The 16,846-nt window shown below is 41.6% G+C and overlaps 1 protein-coding gene across 2 annotated transcripts in view; it reads right to left on the bottom strand.

Annotated features, from left to right (window-relative positions):
* LOC139993160 (zinc finger protein rotund) overlaps positions 1 to 16,846 on the bottom strand; it is a 247,346-nt gene that overhangs the window by 110,634 nt on the left and 119,866 nt on the right. The window contains exons 3-4 of one of the 2 annotated variants that reach the window (XM_072014638.1): positions 2,495 to 2,563; positions 2,360 to 2,411 (exon numbers count right to left, since the gene is read on the bottom strand). In XM_072014638.1, the coding sequence (XP_071870739.1) occupies positions 2,360 to 2,411; positions 2,495 to 2,563 (121 nt within the window). The remainder of the gene's footprint in view (positions 1 to 2,359; positions 2,412 to 2,494; positions 2,564 to 16,846) is intronic. The other variant, XM_072014639.1, reaches the window with a different exon arrangement.

Below are 16,846 nucleotides of genomic sequence, written 5' to 3'. Positions count from 1 at the left end.
CAAATGGAAATTTATAAATTGAAAGGCTGAATTTCCTTTCTAATTCTATACTCGTATCGTTTTATTTTCTTCTGATTTTTTTATTGATTTTGAAAGGTCAATTTTTTTTTTTTTTTTAGAATCGACGATACGGAGTTCGAGTTCCGATCAATATCGGGCGATCGAGTTTCGGATAATTTGAGAACAGAGATGTTTGTTACAAGGATGTTTGAAACAATGATTTTAATGTTTCACCGGTTTTCAGGTTTCGATATTTTCTAAGATTCTTGCTAGGAAGAATGAAATTTGATTAGGAGATTTTGGGAATGCAAATGAGGATTAAATTACGAATGCAAAAGTCGACCTGAATTTTTAATTCCTTCGAAAGCTGTGATTTTTTAAGAGAATATTAAGTAATTCTGGTTAAACTATTCTGAAAGCTGAAGACTTGACTAATTGAATGATTTCTTAGATGGACGTCTTGTAAAATTACTTTTCGTAATTGTAAGAAACATTCGTCGTTGATACACAGAAATAATTTTTAAAGTGTCAACGAACTCCCAAACATGCGTACCGAAGCTAATTAAAGATCCAAGATCAAATCTCCATGTTTAAGAAAAATAATTGAAAGTATGAAAAAGTCGCAGGACGACGAAAACAAAAGAGTTACCATAGAAACGTCCACCTCGTTTTCCAAATTCTCTCAATTCTCTATTCCGCAACAAAAGCATCGCGAAACACTTATACAAGCTCGTAATACCAATTCTCCTGCGCCGACCTACATAAAGAATGTGTGGAAGACCGAGCGCGAGACAGAGGTCAGGGAAACTGCAACGCGGAAGAAGGAAGCCGAGAAAGAGGACCAAAGCGAGGACCAACAGAGAAACAAGAGATCCTGGTCCGGTAACAGATGAAAAAAAAAGAAGAAAGAGGGAAAAGGTAAAAGAGAAAGAAAAGGACAGGACGGGGACACGGTGGAATGATAAATTCGCGTTCACGCGTGTTTTTTGCCTGGCCCGAAGCGGTCCCGCTCCTGCTTCGATCCTAATCGACGATCTTACGTCACGGATGCAAAGTTACAACCGGTTTCAGACAGCGAACCAACCTTACGAACTATGTTTACACGTAACGTGCGTCAGCTTCGGTCCTGTCTCTCCTTCCTCCTCTTTTTTCTTTCTCTTTTCTTCGGACAAGCAAAGGTCTTATGGTCGGTGTTGGATTATTTAAGGAGAAACCTCTGCTTAGTAAGATGAAATCATCTGGCGTGTCTGACATTGTATATTAAGCGAAGAATAAATAATAGTTTGAGTGATTTGGTACTGCTAGATTGTTTGGTGGTCTTCTTTGGCCTTCTTGACTTCGGACCGGCTTATTTACTCGTTTTGAAATCACAGTTGCTATAGAATTATAGAAATTATAGAAGCTATTTTACTTGGTACAGCCTACAACGACGAAGATTGACAGGAAGTAAATTCATTTCGTACCCGGTAGTTCCTAACGACGAAGATCGTGGAATTGAGAAATCGACGAAAGAAGTCCTTTTAGGAGTTCATAAAGAACGTCTGTCTTGTAGCGTCTATCTGATTAACATTGAATAGTTAATTAGATCTAAGAAATACCGAAAGATCAAAATCCAATCTTCGAAAAAAAGAAGAAAAAAAAACAGGACTTTTTTCAGTTATACAAAACTAAAGATATAACTTTCAAAGATGGTCAACACTCTAAGCAACACAATACGATCTTCGACAACTACGTACAATCGATTTTCCAACTTTGATAACTGCACAGAATCTTAACACCAAAATCACGATGACGAACCAACGAATAAATCGCGAATTTCGGTAGCACGAGCAATTTCCAAATTTTCAACCCTTCGATATCCTGGAATTGCCGATTCACCGTGAAAACCGCCTGGGTCCAGTCAACACGTTCTGTGCTGGCACCCTGGAACCGGAACGAGACAAAATTCGTCGAAAAGGAACAAAACGGGAGAAACGAAAGAAAAAAGAATGAAACCGGAACGTGAAGGAAAAAAAAAAAAAAAAGAAAAAAGAAACGGGAATACGTTCCATCCTCCGTGTCGTCGTTCACCTCTGTTATTTCAATATCCGTGAATGGCCGCACTATCGAATATTGAGTGCCAATATTTGCGCGCTCCTCGGTCCACGTTTATTCTATGTCCAAAATATTTTTTCCTCTAAGGTAGAAAAGGAAAGAGAGAGGGGGAAACGTTGACGATAAGAGAGCAAGGGGAGAAGGGAGAAAGAGAGAAAGAGAGGGAAAAACGAGAAACACGCATAATTAAACCGGTGCCGCGAGGCATACGTTCACGGCCGATTAAGAGATCCAATTAAAGAAAGAAGGCAAAAGGACGACTCACCTTTCTGCAGTTGGCCATGGTCCGCGTTCATTTTCGCCTGCAACAGAAAGTGCTGCGCTTCACTAAGTAGAATTAGCACGGGGACCGTGAAAATTTCGGCCGTTCTGCTAAAATATGTGCAAGCGGTTGGCTCACCTCGTAACCTTGTTTCGCGCCCCGTCCGCCACCCCAATAGTCGCTCTCCTTGTCGTGCGGATTGCATTGCTGCGACAGAAAAAATAGATATATGTTAGTTTATATAGAGCACAAAGCACCGAATATAGGGCACAATGTCTTTCTTTTTCTATGTTTGAATTTATTCTTCTTGACTTAGATACAGCCGGAGGAAAAGATAGCTGGACGCATAGTGGAAGTAGATATCATTGAAGTTTTCTTACATATATATGTATGTATGTATGTATGTATGTATATATGTATTTGTAAATGCGAATATTAATTCCAATTACGTGTGTACCATTAGGTTGGCAACTAAGTGACTGCGGAGTTTGTCGTTAGGTGGTAATGGCAGAATCCGCAATCACTTAGTTACCAACCCAATAATTATAAAGACACGTAAAGACAAGTGAAGCTGAAATATCTAACGCTAATACGTTTAAATGAGTGTTTTATTTGTCGACCTACTTTTGACGTTTAATTCTTAATACCACACGTAGGACAGTGCTCTTCTTTTTCTATATTTGATGTTATTCTTCTATTTATATTCTTCTATATTTCGTATCTCTTTTGTTTATTAAATACGTGTTCATTTCTCGATTTACTTTTGATGGCAAACTTTTAGTGTAATGTAATCCCTCTTCCCTATGTTCAAATTGATTCTTCTGTTTCTAGTCTTTCGTATCGACTACTATGCTGCGTCCAGTATCTTGCGAGCTTAAATATCGCGTTGTATTTTAAGAGGTAGACGCGTCGTACGATTTTGGTCTTTACAGCTACACATTCGAATCGCTTGGCGGCCGAGACTCCCATAAGCGAACTAGAGTTGTAAAAACAAACTCTGGCAGTTATTGCACAATATATAAAAATGATTCGCTCGTGACGACACCAAGTTTGTCGCGACTACAATTTTGTGTCTGAAAACAGCTTCTTTCCATCACTGGTATATTAGCTGTAGTTTCGTTTTAGAATCAAATAGTGTAACTTGTTTCTTATTTTCTTCATTTCTCTGCTGGATTCCAAAAGCTATATCAATCACGATAAATTTGCAAAACAGTACGAAATACTACAAGGAATCATGATTTCCTATTTGATCATGAAGCTACACCGATTACGTTACACTTATAAAACAATATCAAATCCCACGACGAATCCTAATTTCTCTAGGCAATTGCGAAACTATGCTACCGTATGAGCCTGTTTTTGCACGCTGGATGCGTATCATGTAGAAAGAGAATCGTGTGAAAAGGGTCACGAAAAAATTGGTGTGGAACAAGGTATAAAACTTGTATTAAACTGACGCAAGTTATACAGCAGGCAATTTAAAATACAGAAACGCATTCGCTAAAAACATTTTGTTTAATAAACACGTATAACGCACGTGCTTAAGAAAGCACGATTTTCAAGTATCCGCGTAGGATACTAACCAGCCAACTAATTATTACCGTGCGTTTTGTAACTAAATCAAACGTGTAAATGCGAATAAATCGTGTTAAAAGAGTAAGAAGAATATCGCGTAGGAAGAGTCACCAGGTGCAATTACATTAAGTAACAGAAAATAAGTCGACGAGAAGATCATGATTCATCGTCTTTCATCGATGAACGACGTAACATCGTCGAATGGCAATCGCCGAAAACCGCGTAAAGAGTATCAATAATTGATAAATGGAGTATCGTAGCGAAGGACGGGGGTTGGTGAGCTGGTGGAAGCGAGGTGGAGTGTGGAAAGTAGTCGACGTAGCGAACTGGTGGAGGCGTGGGCAGCGAGGATCGAGGATGGCAAAGAGGACGGCGAGGGGTAAAAAGTACCGTCTAGACACAACATAGACGAGGGTGGCTGGCTTAGCCTGTGACCTTGGGCATCACTCGGCCTTCTACAGAGACAAACAATCCAACCCCCTGAACCATCTTTTTCGCTCATAAATTGTTAGGCGAAAACGCGTACTTCAGCCATAGGGGATGGAAAAGTTATAATATAAAGGGGTTGTTTAAATCACGCGACGAAAGAATTCATTTGAGGGAAATTGAGCGAGATTTGATAAAATGAACCGAGCAACTGATATCTTTCGCTGTATGTTAATTTAATTAATATAAAAAAGAATCTTAAGCGATTTAATTAATATTTTATGAAATACACACGAGTAACCGGTTATTAATACAACACAGCTACCAGTGTATAAAATCAGAATGAAAAATCTTACACAATAGCGAAACTTTCGACGATGAAACAAACGGAATTTTACAAGTAATTTCGATCGATTATAAATTATCTGATTATCTTGTTAGAGGTCTGTGATTTATAACACGTACCTTGTCAATTTATCAGTAGTATTAATCCACGAATTATTGTCCGAGAAGTTTCGTATTTTTTCAAATCGTAGGACATGATGCAACGAGAAACAACGAGGAGGGAATTATTAAGCCGTTTCTTCAAAATTTCTTTGCACAATCGAGTTTATTAAAAAAAAAGAATTCAATAATCGAAATTCTCCGAGAAGATTCTTAATAAACTGAATATAATCGAATTGACCGCTAAAAGAATTTTATCCGCATTGGAAAATAAAATGTACAAACGAAAAACTCCACCCGAGTCGTCCCCAAATCCATCTAACCCGAAAATGAAATTTTACTCTCGTTAAACGTAAAACTATAAATCGAACGTCATGAAAGGGAAGCTTCTTAATCTTTCGAATTTGTACACAGTAAATCATCAGCCGTCCCACTAATTGCCTACAGGAGAAAATTCTTTCCCTCGATTGACGGCTCCCATAACACGAAGCTGTTGTCCAGGCTGAAAACCGTGGGCGGTTTAAAAAGCCAACGAAATACACGTACGACAGGGGGACACCGGGGATGCCAGGAACATTAAGGGATGACCTCGTTTCCCTTCTCACGACCTCCTGAACCACAAACGACCGCGTACCACCCTCCGACAGGCCTCCGCAACTCGCAGGACCTTGCGTGTGGTCACGTATCCATCTCGAAGGACTCGGAATGCTCGAAGTAAAGGGTGGCCTATTCCGGACGAGGGATCGCGTTACACGAACGATAAAGTAAACGCGACCATTCGAATTCCTCTGTTCTTTCTACGTTATTCCTTGGTGAAATTGCTCGCAGTAGACTTTCTGATATATAGCTGACGTGTCTGAAATATTTGGCGAGCGATTTCACGTTGATAACGAAGCTTTTAATTCCTTCGAGAACGATCGTGTAATTTCTGTACCACTGCCATTTCACGACTGTGATAAGACGGTAGAAAAGTAGTAAATAAATTATATTTGTGTATTATCGTAAATACGGGTATTTTCGTAGATAATTTTATTCAATTTAATCCCTCTGAGAATGGCGGTGTAATTTTTACTGTATTTCCATTTTATAATTGTTGCAAAGTGATTAAAAAAAACAAAAAATAATAATAATAGATAAATTAAGTGTACGTACTATAAATACAGAGCTGTTTCTAAGATAATTTTATTAAATATTGCAATTTTTGTAACACTATTCGCGTTGCTCCATGTTCTCTAACGTGGCCATTTTTTGCGGAGACCAATGGTCATTTTTTGAAAACCAGTTAAAAGCAAGAGAAAAATCTTACTTAATTTATTATATAATTAATTTAGACTCTATACAGAGGAGAAAGGAAGTTTGGCAAATATCGCAACAAATATTATAGATTAACGATTGAAAATGGTATATGGAAGAACGAAACGAGAACTTGATCGTAAAACAATCGCGCAATAATACTGAAAAGCCATCAACCTTGTCGTAAGTCGATGTCGAAGGTGATTCGTCGATCGACCTAGTTCGGTAAGTACGAATCGATAGCGAGCCACTCGGTGCGACTGAATTTTACGCCCCCATAAATCCGAGGGTGTAGGACCGACCTAGAAACCGAGCTAAGGGACACCATAAGGCGTCGAAAGGGCAATGCTTTCGTCGGTCGCTCCACAGGTGGCTCGTGAAACGATCCGATTCTTGTGAGAAAGTCCAAGAACGTGAAGGGATATGCATTTTCCGTGCGAGGATGGTCAGCGCGACCCTAACGCCGTCGAAAGCTCACCCTCTCGCGAACGACCGGATAAAATCCCTTTCAGATATTGCGATCCTGTCCACCGACATTTTTATTGAAACAAAATTTCGATGTTTCTCCCATTCTATTTGCCTGTTGATCCGCGCATTTACGAAATTCCTTATTTCATTGAAATTTCTCCATCTATTTTTATCGATGCCGATGACTGAATTTGAACGTTTGGAGACATAATTAATCGTGTATCATATTTCGTAATTATTTCTACTGCGATGAAACGTAGGATATACGGCGGAAAGGTTTCGTTTCTATGTTTTGGTGTTATGTTATAAAAATTGCCCGGATGTCTGAGACTGTAAAGTACTTTTTATGGAAATTTTATGGAACTTTTCCAATTGCAAATTATTGTATTCCAAAGGATCTGAATTTTCCAGTTTCGTGTTCAGAAAATGCGAATGCTTTTAGAAAATAAGATCTAAGTGCATATAAAATATCGATTAATTTTAGAAATCTAAAAGTGCCATTGTGAGTTACCATCTTTTAAAAATAATTCTAAGCACCTCTAGATTTTGAACATTTAACGAAACTAGTTCATTTCCATATCCTCGTGTTCTAAAAATTCTCAACTCCTTCCGAAAGAAATAGGCGTAGTAAATTGTTCGTATCAAGCGGTTAATCAAGTTGAAAATTGTACAATCTTCGCAATTCCAGGTAGCCATATTTTAATGTTAGTCTCATTAGAAGCACACACGCAACACCTGTCGAAAAGATTCTACTTCTGTTCTAAAAACTTTCACCGCCCTAAGTAAAACCATCCGAAGGTGGGAAGATTCTTCACACGACAGAAAAAAATCATGAGTGTTTTGAAGCACAGGCCGGAAATGGGTACTATCCGTTTCTATTTTAAAATCGTGAACAAGAGGAGACAGAAAGTTGGAGGAGCGAGCTGAGGGCGAAGGAAATCGTTGTTGAGCAGGAACAGACCGATTCATCCCTTAAATCCATCCATCCGCTGGCAGATGGAATCGAGATCGGTCACGTGACGGTTCAAATTGGATCTGGTAATGAGAAGAATAATTGAAGAGCCTGGAAGTCGAGCGACCGAGTAATGTCGCCCTTTGACATTTGTCTGACATTTCCTACAAGGGTTGCCGACCTAAATCCCTTTAAGTCGAACCGACCTTACATTATATTTACACGAGAAAAAGCGGAAAGGAACTTTGGTTAGTTGCATTCTATTATATGTCGAGACTATCAACCAAACCGAGGTTTATATACAGCAGAGGATGAAACGAGGTTTAAATATACGTAGTACAAAAAAACTTGGTATTTTGCAAATTGCAAAACAGATTGTACTTAACAAGAACAGCGTAGAGATATAATGTACACTGCAGAATAGAAAAGTGTGAACAACATGGTGAAAAAGGTCTAATATAAATGTTAGTATTATGTGCATATATTAGAAATAAATTACCTACTTAGCTTTCAATTTCCTTTTCTTCGCTACTGTATATAATATTCATTGTTCTTTTCTAAACTTAGATTGAAAGATTCTACTGATAATTAAAGAGCACAGGAATATAAGGGGGTTAAATAACTTAATCTAATACCAGTCACGGATCTTGAAACGTGTCATCCGGCGAACAGTCGCTTAAATTTCTTAATAATTCAATAAGAGAATCAGCCTTATTGGTATGACGAGCACGTTCAAATTTAAAAGTAAAGTTTCAACAAAGAGGGCGAGGGGTACGAGCGAAAAATAGACTGCAACGGATGTAATATGTATACCGGTACACGGCTCTCCTTATAACGCTGGAAGCTCTGACATTCGGTAAACCAAGAAGCTTTCCACCTCCTCTAAAGCTCCTGCTGTGCAGCTTTATTAAAAACCGAAGTCAGAGACCCAGTAAAATTTCTCCACTCGAGGCCTCTCCATTCCGTCACTGAAGCACGAAGCGAGTTCGTTGATCGAAATATCCACGATCACCCTCCAGCTACTCCCGCATCCCCTTTTCCAAGCCACGTTTTTCGTGGACACGAAACACAGGCCCTTCAAAAATTCAACTCGATAATTTCCATCGAGCCGGAAACACGACGGCGTGGGACGAAGAGGGTGGGGATGGGGGAGGTTGCGTCGTCCGATGCAACCCTTACGTCCAGGCGAAAAAAAGGAAGAAGAGAGAGGGCGAGAGGATAGAGACAGGAGGGAGGATGGAAAAGGCGAAAAGGAGGGAAAAAATGGAAATACATGCTCGACGATCCCCGGATTGGTAATCCAACCTACCCACGAGCAGCTCGAAGGGAAGATAAAGAAGGGAAAAAAAATACATTTTAGCTCGCATCCAGGCGCTGCAGCCACTCTCTCCTCTCGCTTCGAAACCCCCTTGGCTATCCTCTCTCTCTCTTTCTCTATTCCGTACGTCGGTGTAGGTGGTCGGGCCGATAGTCGAGAGAGCGTCCCGATAGCAAAAGGACGCCGACGCCCGGCATCGGAGGGTGGCCGGGGAAAAAAAGATCACAAGGACGGGGGTAAAAAGGAAGAAGGGGTTCGTTCGTTCGTTCGTTCGACGGATGAAGAGAGAAGGCGACGTGGACGAAGATAGAGAGCGAAGAGTAGATCGAAGGAGAGCAAGAAACCGGGCTGGATGAAAAAGAAAGGGAGAAGAGACAGAGGAAGAGGGCGCTCCGTGCCGCCTGAGCGGCGGGGGTTGAAGAGGGGGCAGGCGAAACCGGCCGGGGGAGGGAAAAAGGTGGAAAAAAAAAATAGCGGAGCCGAGGAAACGGGAGGAAAAAATCGGCCAGCCTCCAGGAAGGAGGAGCGCGGCTGGGGAACCAGGGGCGGAAAGATAGAAACGGAGGGGGTGGAAGGATCGGGTAAGGCTGCCAGGAAAGAACAAAGAAGAGAAGTGCGATAGGAATAATAGCCGATAGAGAACGATGAATTTTCTCGACTAGGGGTGAATTGAAAAATCGTCACTGTAAATGTTTCCTTTTAGAGATGACGCTTGCAATTTGAATTATTTTCTCGATACAATTATAATCGAATTATCCGCCGTGACTGAATCTTCTGTAACTTCCACCGACATCCGAGTTAACATTATAACTCCTGATTTGCTATTCTAAATCTTATAAAAGGGACGAACCACTATTCTCTGGAAAGAAATTTCCCCAATATCTGAGATTGATAAACAAACGGTAGAAAATAGCTGGAAGATCTTGGCCAGTGAATTTGCACGCAACGTCCGAATAACAGTTAATCGAACGAACGAAATCTCATCTCCTTGAAACTAACAAGACATCTCTACCATTAAAACCCCCCACCCCGAAAAATTCAAGCTCTCGAAAGGACAAGAAGAAGAGTGGCACGTTCCCCGGTGTCCGGCGCGAGATAGACGTCGGAGGGGGCGACAGCCAGAGGGGTTGGAAGGGCCGCGGGGCAGAGGGGTTCGGTGGAAGAGGCGCAAAAAGACGAAAGGGAAGAAGACACAGTGCTCGAAGGGGTTGCGGAGAGGGCGGGGGTGGGAGGGTGGAAGAAAAAGGGGAAGGCGAACACGGTGAGAGAAAGAGATAGGAGCGCGGTACGAAAAGTGGGTGGTCGGGTGAGAGAAAGGGATAAAAAAAGGAGAAGAAGAGGGGTGGGCAGAGGAGGCTAAGGGGCGAAGGAGAGAAAGAGAGGAGAAAACGAGGGGCCCACACGGTGCACATGCGTGACCGTCCGTCCGCGTACGAGGCGGCGTGTATTGATCAACCAAAGAGCGCCACGACGCCGGGCGTCCTTTCTGCGAGCCTTGCTTTTTTCGGCACGACGGCCAAGGGTGGAGGAGCTGCTAGATGCTGGCGGACGAAGGGGGCGAGTTCACCGTTCCGTGGCGAGGAACGCCGAGCGACGAAGGGAGGCCGCGTCGCGACCTAGCCCAACAGGACGCCCGTGACGTCACCCTCTCTCTTTTCTTTATCTGTCGTTATTTGCCACCCTAAATCCTCCCAACCCCTTGGCTTCGCGCGGTCCTTCCTTTCGACCGTGGTCCTCCAGATCTGACAACCGGCTCGTTAAACACGAATTTTCGTGACAGTCGATGCGAAGCTAGTTCCATCGGGAATGCTTTCTTCGAGACAGAAAGTTCCAGCGGATGACCGTGTTAGTCACGATGTTCGGGACAGTAGGTGTTCCTTTCTGCTCTTAGGAGTCTGGCGATTTTGTTAGTCGGTTTAGGTTGTGGTATTGTAGTTTCTAATGGCGTGGTTGTGGAAGCACATTCGGAGGAATCGCTCGACGCTTCTTTCGTAGCTATTCCGCCTTTCGCGTAGATGCTATATATTTATAAAGTTGGAGGAATGGGAATATTTATAGCACTTAGATAAAGCACTTTTTATTAAGTCACGGGCAAGTTCTTTGTGTCTCAGACCTACATAACGAGCTTAAATTATTCTACTACATTTTTGTATCATGCTAAAATAGTATGTAAGCTATTTTATTTACCGATTAGAGCAATATTACACGCTATATCATTGCTTGGTGGTCGAAGGATCGATAAAGAAGTACGATAAATACGAGTGAATACGTCAAAGAAGCTTCTGACGAGGAAAGGGAATGAAAATCTGATAGAAATTGGTAGGAAGAATTGTTAAACCAATCAATCGGTCAGGAATTAGATCAGAACTTCAGCTGGCTAGAAAAGTAGCTGTATCAAAGATTCATTTTTGGAAATAAGGACAATTATTTAAAATGAAATCGTTCCAGCCATAAATCATGTTTGTCGTGATTGTAATACAAAGTAAGCATCGTGATGAATGTAACTTAGGGAAATTTTCATGCGGAGCATACCTAACGCGATTCTCGTCGGTGGTGAAAGTTAAAGCTTCACTTTCATCGTGAGCAAATTCTCCGCGGAACACGGTAACTAAGTGAACGGTAATTGTTTAACGAAATTATAACAAGCATCGTTGTAGAAACGAGTTTAAAATTCCGGGGGAGAGAAAAGAGCGGCAGGGCGAAATATTTTCCATGCTAAACACCGGAAATTACGTTCCATCGAGAACGAGCTTTTCCCTTTAATTTTTCCACCCCTACCACCTTTTCTTTGTATCCTTTATCCTGCTCTATTTTCCGTTTCCTCCATTTTATTTTTAGTATTTCTGTCGTAAGAAGGAAGAAGGGGAAGAAAAGTGGGCCGTGAAAATGCGAGAAAAGTGGGAAACTTACCAAGTTCCTTCGCGGATATAATTTCGTTAAGAACTCTTCTCCGAGACTATGATTGCTCGTTTTTAAACCTCTTTTTCTTTCAATTTTCTCTCCTTTCATTAATTCATTCTCGTTGTTGTTACAATGTTTCCTTCGTTAACGTCAACTGAGTGTAAAATCCCGCGTTTTATCCTAGTGACGAGATTAAACGAAATGCTGTTCCTTCCAAGATAATCAATTCCTTCTTCATTTAGTATACAAAGCTCACTCAGCCAAAGAATACCGGAGAACAATGATGTATTTTATTTAGTAAACCGTGAATATTTCCCTATTTGGTAGCACAACCTAATCCCAACCTAACCCTTTCAGTGTTACAGTTGTACTAGTCCAGATTAAATACAATATAAACACATTCTATGTACATATTTATGATTATTATTTCTTCAAGACGTTAAATCGCAGCATCTTCCTATCTATCGCTTTTGGAAAGGAAATGACGTTTAGCGATGATGTTTATAAAGTACATCCGTGACGGTATATTTACCGATTCATTCGCGTAATCTCAACATTTCTATCGACAAATAAATAATTCTCATGCTGCGTAAAACAATTTAAATGTCGATATACATCAAATATATACACACGGCAAAATAGTTCTCATTTCACAAGATCAGCCTACGTCTTCAGAAACTATTCACTGCTGAAAGGATTCAAGACATTTCTAACTGTAATTATAAAAAGATTCTACGATGTTTTAAAAATACATCTCTCATGTACTCCACAGAGTAACGGGAAAATCCTTCGAGTTAAGAAATTAGCGTCTTCTATATTTCTCAAGCTACCCCTCGGACTAACCCTTGCATTTTGCTTTTGATTTTTCTATCGCCCACGGCACAGCTCAGGGTTCATCGATCCGAACCGATGACTCGAATCCCCAAAGTAGGCTAGGCCGTTCGATTCTTGTCAATCTTTCATAGTTAACGTCACCTTTCCACAGCCAAGCCTAACCTGTGAGTACCAACACCGTCCAATTTCCTTCGATACTCACTTACGTTTCTTCTTTTTTACGTGAATTTCTTCGGTGGCCAGTGGCCACGTTCAAGCAAAGCGTGTTTCTCCATGGGAAAGATTAAGGATCACCGGTTGATCTTACGCTCGACCCCTTTTAAACACCTCTGGCGACAGACAAGCTGCGTTGAATTTTTTACGTCACCGCTTAGGCGATGTTAAGTATTATTACAGCACGTTTAAAACGTGTTCTGTGGCCAACTTGAATATGTTGGTATTTTATGATATGAATTTACGAGTCCTTGGTGAAATTGTAGGAAATCATTGGTAGACAACGAAGCTTTAATTTATGGCAGAGGAACCTTGAAATACTTTTTTAGCTCTTCTGTAATGCCTACGACTTTTTACGTGCCACTTTTACGACGCGATCATCCGATACTGATGAAATTGTACGAGATCGTTGCTAGCAAACGAAACTCTAATTTACGAAAGTGGAATCTTGAAATACTTTTAACATACTTTGTACGTACAAAAACTAATAAATGTATTTCTAAATTTACAAATGATTCTCCTCTGATTTCTTCGTTTTTGATAAGCGAAGGCGAGCACAACTTTAGTAGCAACTTTCGTATTATCGAATTCTACGTGTCTCGAAACGAAATCACCGAGAACAACGACAACCGATGTTCCATATGAATTCGATAATCTAATCGGGCAATCTCGACCTTAACAAACGCTCCGAATATTTCAAATCGATGACAAATTCCCATTTCCATCTCGCTATCTCCCCGTTCCACATATATTTCACATTCAGACGAGTGAATATTTTGAAAAAAACACGGTCGAAAGGGCGGTGTGCCTTTTTTTCACTGTGAAACGAGACTCTGTTTTCTCGCAGGCGATCGCCACTTTGGCTGGCAAAGTGCATCCACGGTGTGTATCTCGTCGGCTGACGGGTCGATTCAATGTTTAGAGAGGATTACTTAATTCTTAATGCCCCTAAAGGGCCTCTCGTGTTTAACTATCCGCCGGGAATCAACAATTCCCTGGATCCTCGAGTGCTATCTGTCGCGATGGATTTAGCCCCCGTTGCGTTCGATCCTGCGATCCGACGCTTCAGCAAGGCTTAATTGCGCCTCGATGGAAGAATAATAGACTGTATTCTATGACCCTTCGACGCTCTTTTCTTCCGCCCTTTTTTTCATAGTTATGGGAAAATAAGTTAATTCGAGTAGCTTTAAGCGAAACAATTTCGTACTTGAACATACACCACATATTTTCTGTGGAGAGCAATAAACGTAATGATCTTTAATGTTTGAGATTCCCCTCCAATTTTCTTCCTTCTATTCGTTCCCTCTACGCTCTTTTGCTTTCATTCTCTTTCCGTCCTTCGCTTCTTATTTTCTCTCTTCCTCCCCCTCGTTAACTTAATTTCTTTTTGTCTTCTTCCCTCCCCTTTCCACTTTCCCTATTCTCCTTCTCCTGCGAAATGAGTACGTAACAGGAAATTACGACTAGTCCGACCAAACACTTAAGCAGCGTTTTATTCCGAACGTTTCTGGCGATGGAAGAAGCACAGCGCAGCGCGTCTAACAACATCCATCACGCACGATATTACCAAACGTAGAATACAGAAATCTTCTAGAAGCGCGTATGCAAAGTGTACAGGATTCGATAGAAGAAAGTAGACAAAGAATTGCTTATTTATTTATTTATAAACTTGGCGTCGTTTGCCGTGTAAGCTCTCCAATTTCCAACAGCGAGCAACGTCTACCAACACAGTCGTACTGCATGCGCCATCATCAAAAGTTCGTCAAGCCGTGGGACTGAGGCGTTAATTTCGGATCATCCTGTAACTATGTATCGGTGTATTGCATCCAGGAGAAGCCATAAACGAAGGAAACGTCGAGGAGTCTGTCTGAAGAGAGTCCCTTGACTGGCATTAGAGGCTGACCCAAAAGACTGATCGTCCTCGTTGGTCGTCATCTTAATGACTTATAGCCAGGCCGGCACTAATGACACAAGTCAGGGACGACGATCCGGTGGGTCTCCCCGTGGACCAACGATTCTTAGAACAAGTCTAGATCGTGAAACAGGGTGAACAGACTCGAAACATCGCTGTGTAACACGATGGAGTCGGGTTTCGAGTCGTGACAGAACGAGACTACGCGATCGACCGGGCCAAGGTCTTCGACTTCCACTCGGCTCACCGAGGGTCCTGATAAATTGCTGGCAGCTGGCAAAACTCTCCTTCTCCTCCACCCTCTTCAAGGGGTTACACGCTGGCACACGTGGCCGCGTGAACCAACCGGTATGGGACCTGTTCTTTCACATTCGACCTAGACACCTTTACACGTACGCGAACTTTCAACTTCGCCACCGACATTTGGTTAAGGCGGATACAAATCGTTCGATGAAAAGATATTTAGCGGTGTTTGAAAGAGCCGACAGATAAAACGGCAAAGAGTTGTCGGATTTGTTGACGATCGAGATAATTGGAGCGATATGGAAGGAACGTTTGCAGGAAAAAGGTTCTCAGATTTTTGGTAGGATGTTTGGTACAGTGTTGGGATGACGCGAGTGTGTTGGATAAAGTGGGATAGGATTCTAAGATTCGTCGATCGAGTTGTCTGGATTAACGTTTGCACGGAGGAAGATTCTTGGATATTTGGCCAAGTATTTAGAAAGATTGTTGCTAGTAATATGGGAAATGGCTTTGACATGTTTTAGGGAAAATCATGTTTGCGATGGTTTATGGAAAGACGGTGAAACTTTGAAGGAGCTGAAGTTCTTTTTATGAAAGATGGAGGATGTAAAGGAAGAGACGAGCTGAGAAAATATCAATCTATATTTGGTGCAAGAATATAGTCAGGGCCCTTTTTAACCCCGACTTTGGGCCATCTATTACGTTAACGATGTCGATTGGATCCAAGCTAAGAAGTAAAAGATCGGTAGGATAGGTGGCTTGCCAGCAGCATGAATCACCGAAACGACGTACAGGAAGTAATAGAAAATATGAATAACCAAGAGGAAGGGAATAAATCGTCGAGAGAACACCAGAAATTGAATCGTTCGTAATTTTTATTTCCACATACACTGCTCATCCTAAGTATTCAAACGCTTAATGATACACATATGAAACGTTCTAATTGAATCGGATCACCAAGGAAACGATTAATCGGAAAAAGTTACACGTTCGTGTAAGATGACGATTTAAAATACACAGGAAAAAACATGTGAAAGTTATTTCAAAGAATTATAGGAAAGTAATAAATGAACAATTTATATATCCAACAATTTATAATATATATTGCATAATATCATATACGTATAAAGACCGAATCTCTGGAAGGAACGTCATTTTGGATCAACGAAGGAAGAACTTACACACGTATAAACACACACATGGGGTTCAATGGATTATCTCAGTTCGAAGACCTTCCATACTCCTCCCACTTGCTTGCCAGCTATCTAAGACACACATGTGTTCCCACAGGGTGTCAGGGCCGTATCGCTTTCGTGGCTTTTTTTGTCAGCTAGGCCTAGAGAAACCGAGCGAATGCGAGAGAAAAACAGAGAGAAAAACAGAGAGAGAATGAGAGAGGGTGGTAAACGGGACACACATGTGGTCTGTGTTACGTTAACCTGCCCCTCTGCCTCTCACCACCACTCGCGGACGAAACACGAAGGGCAATAGGGGTGGGGCGACAGCGAGTGATAAAATTCAACAGTTGGCCCCGAATTGGCGGCTCTTCTCTCTTGTCGCCTCGGTTTCCCTCGTTTCCAGGGGAGACCGTTGGCCCGATAACCGATCGCCTGGAATTTACGTGACTTCTGACCCTTCGCTCTCTGCCCGACTATCCTCCCTGCCCGAAAAAAAGTCTGGTCAGTGAACTGCCCCCTTCAACGACGCGCTCCTTTCAGAAAATTTTATGATACTGTTTCGATCGTTTGGAACGTTACAGCAGCGGCTACAGTCTCAAACTACGCACACCTGACTCCTATATCCCGAACCACGTTAATAATATCCGGCAAAAAGTATCGATTTATCAGTCTGTCTATAAAAATTCTCCTCCTCGGACGTCTTAACCGCGGACATCTAAATCCTTCGTTCGAG

The sequence above is a fragment of the Bombus fervidus genome, chromosome 12 (genome assembly GCF_041682495.2).
Source record: "Bombus fervidus isolate BK054 chromosome 12, iyBomFerv1, whole genome shotgun sequence".
NCBI lineage: Eukaryota > Metazoa > Arthropoda > Insecta > Hymenoptera > Apidae > Bombus > Bombus fervidus.
The sequence above is the reverse complement of the archived record's forward strand: the minus strand, read 5'-3'. Positions and strand labels throughout refer to the sequence as shown.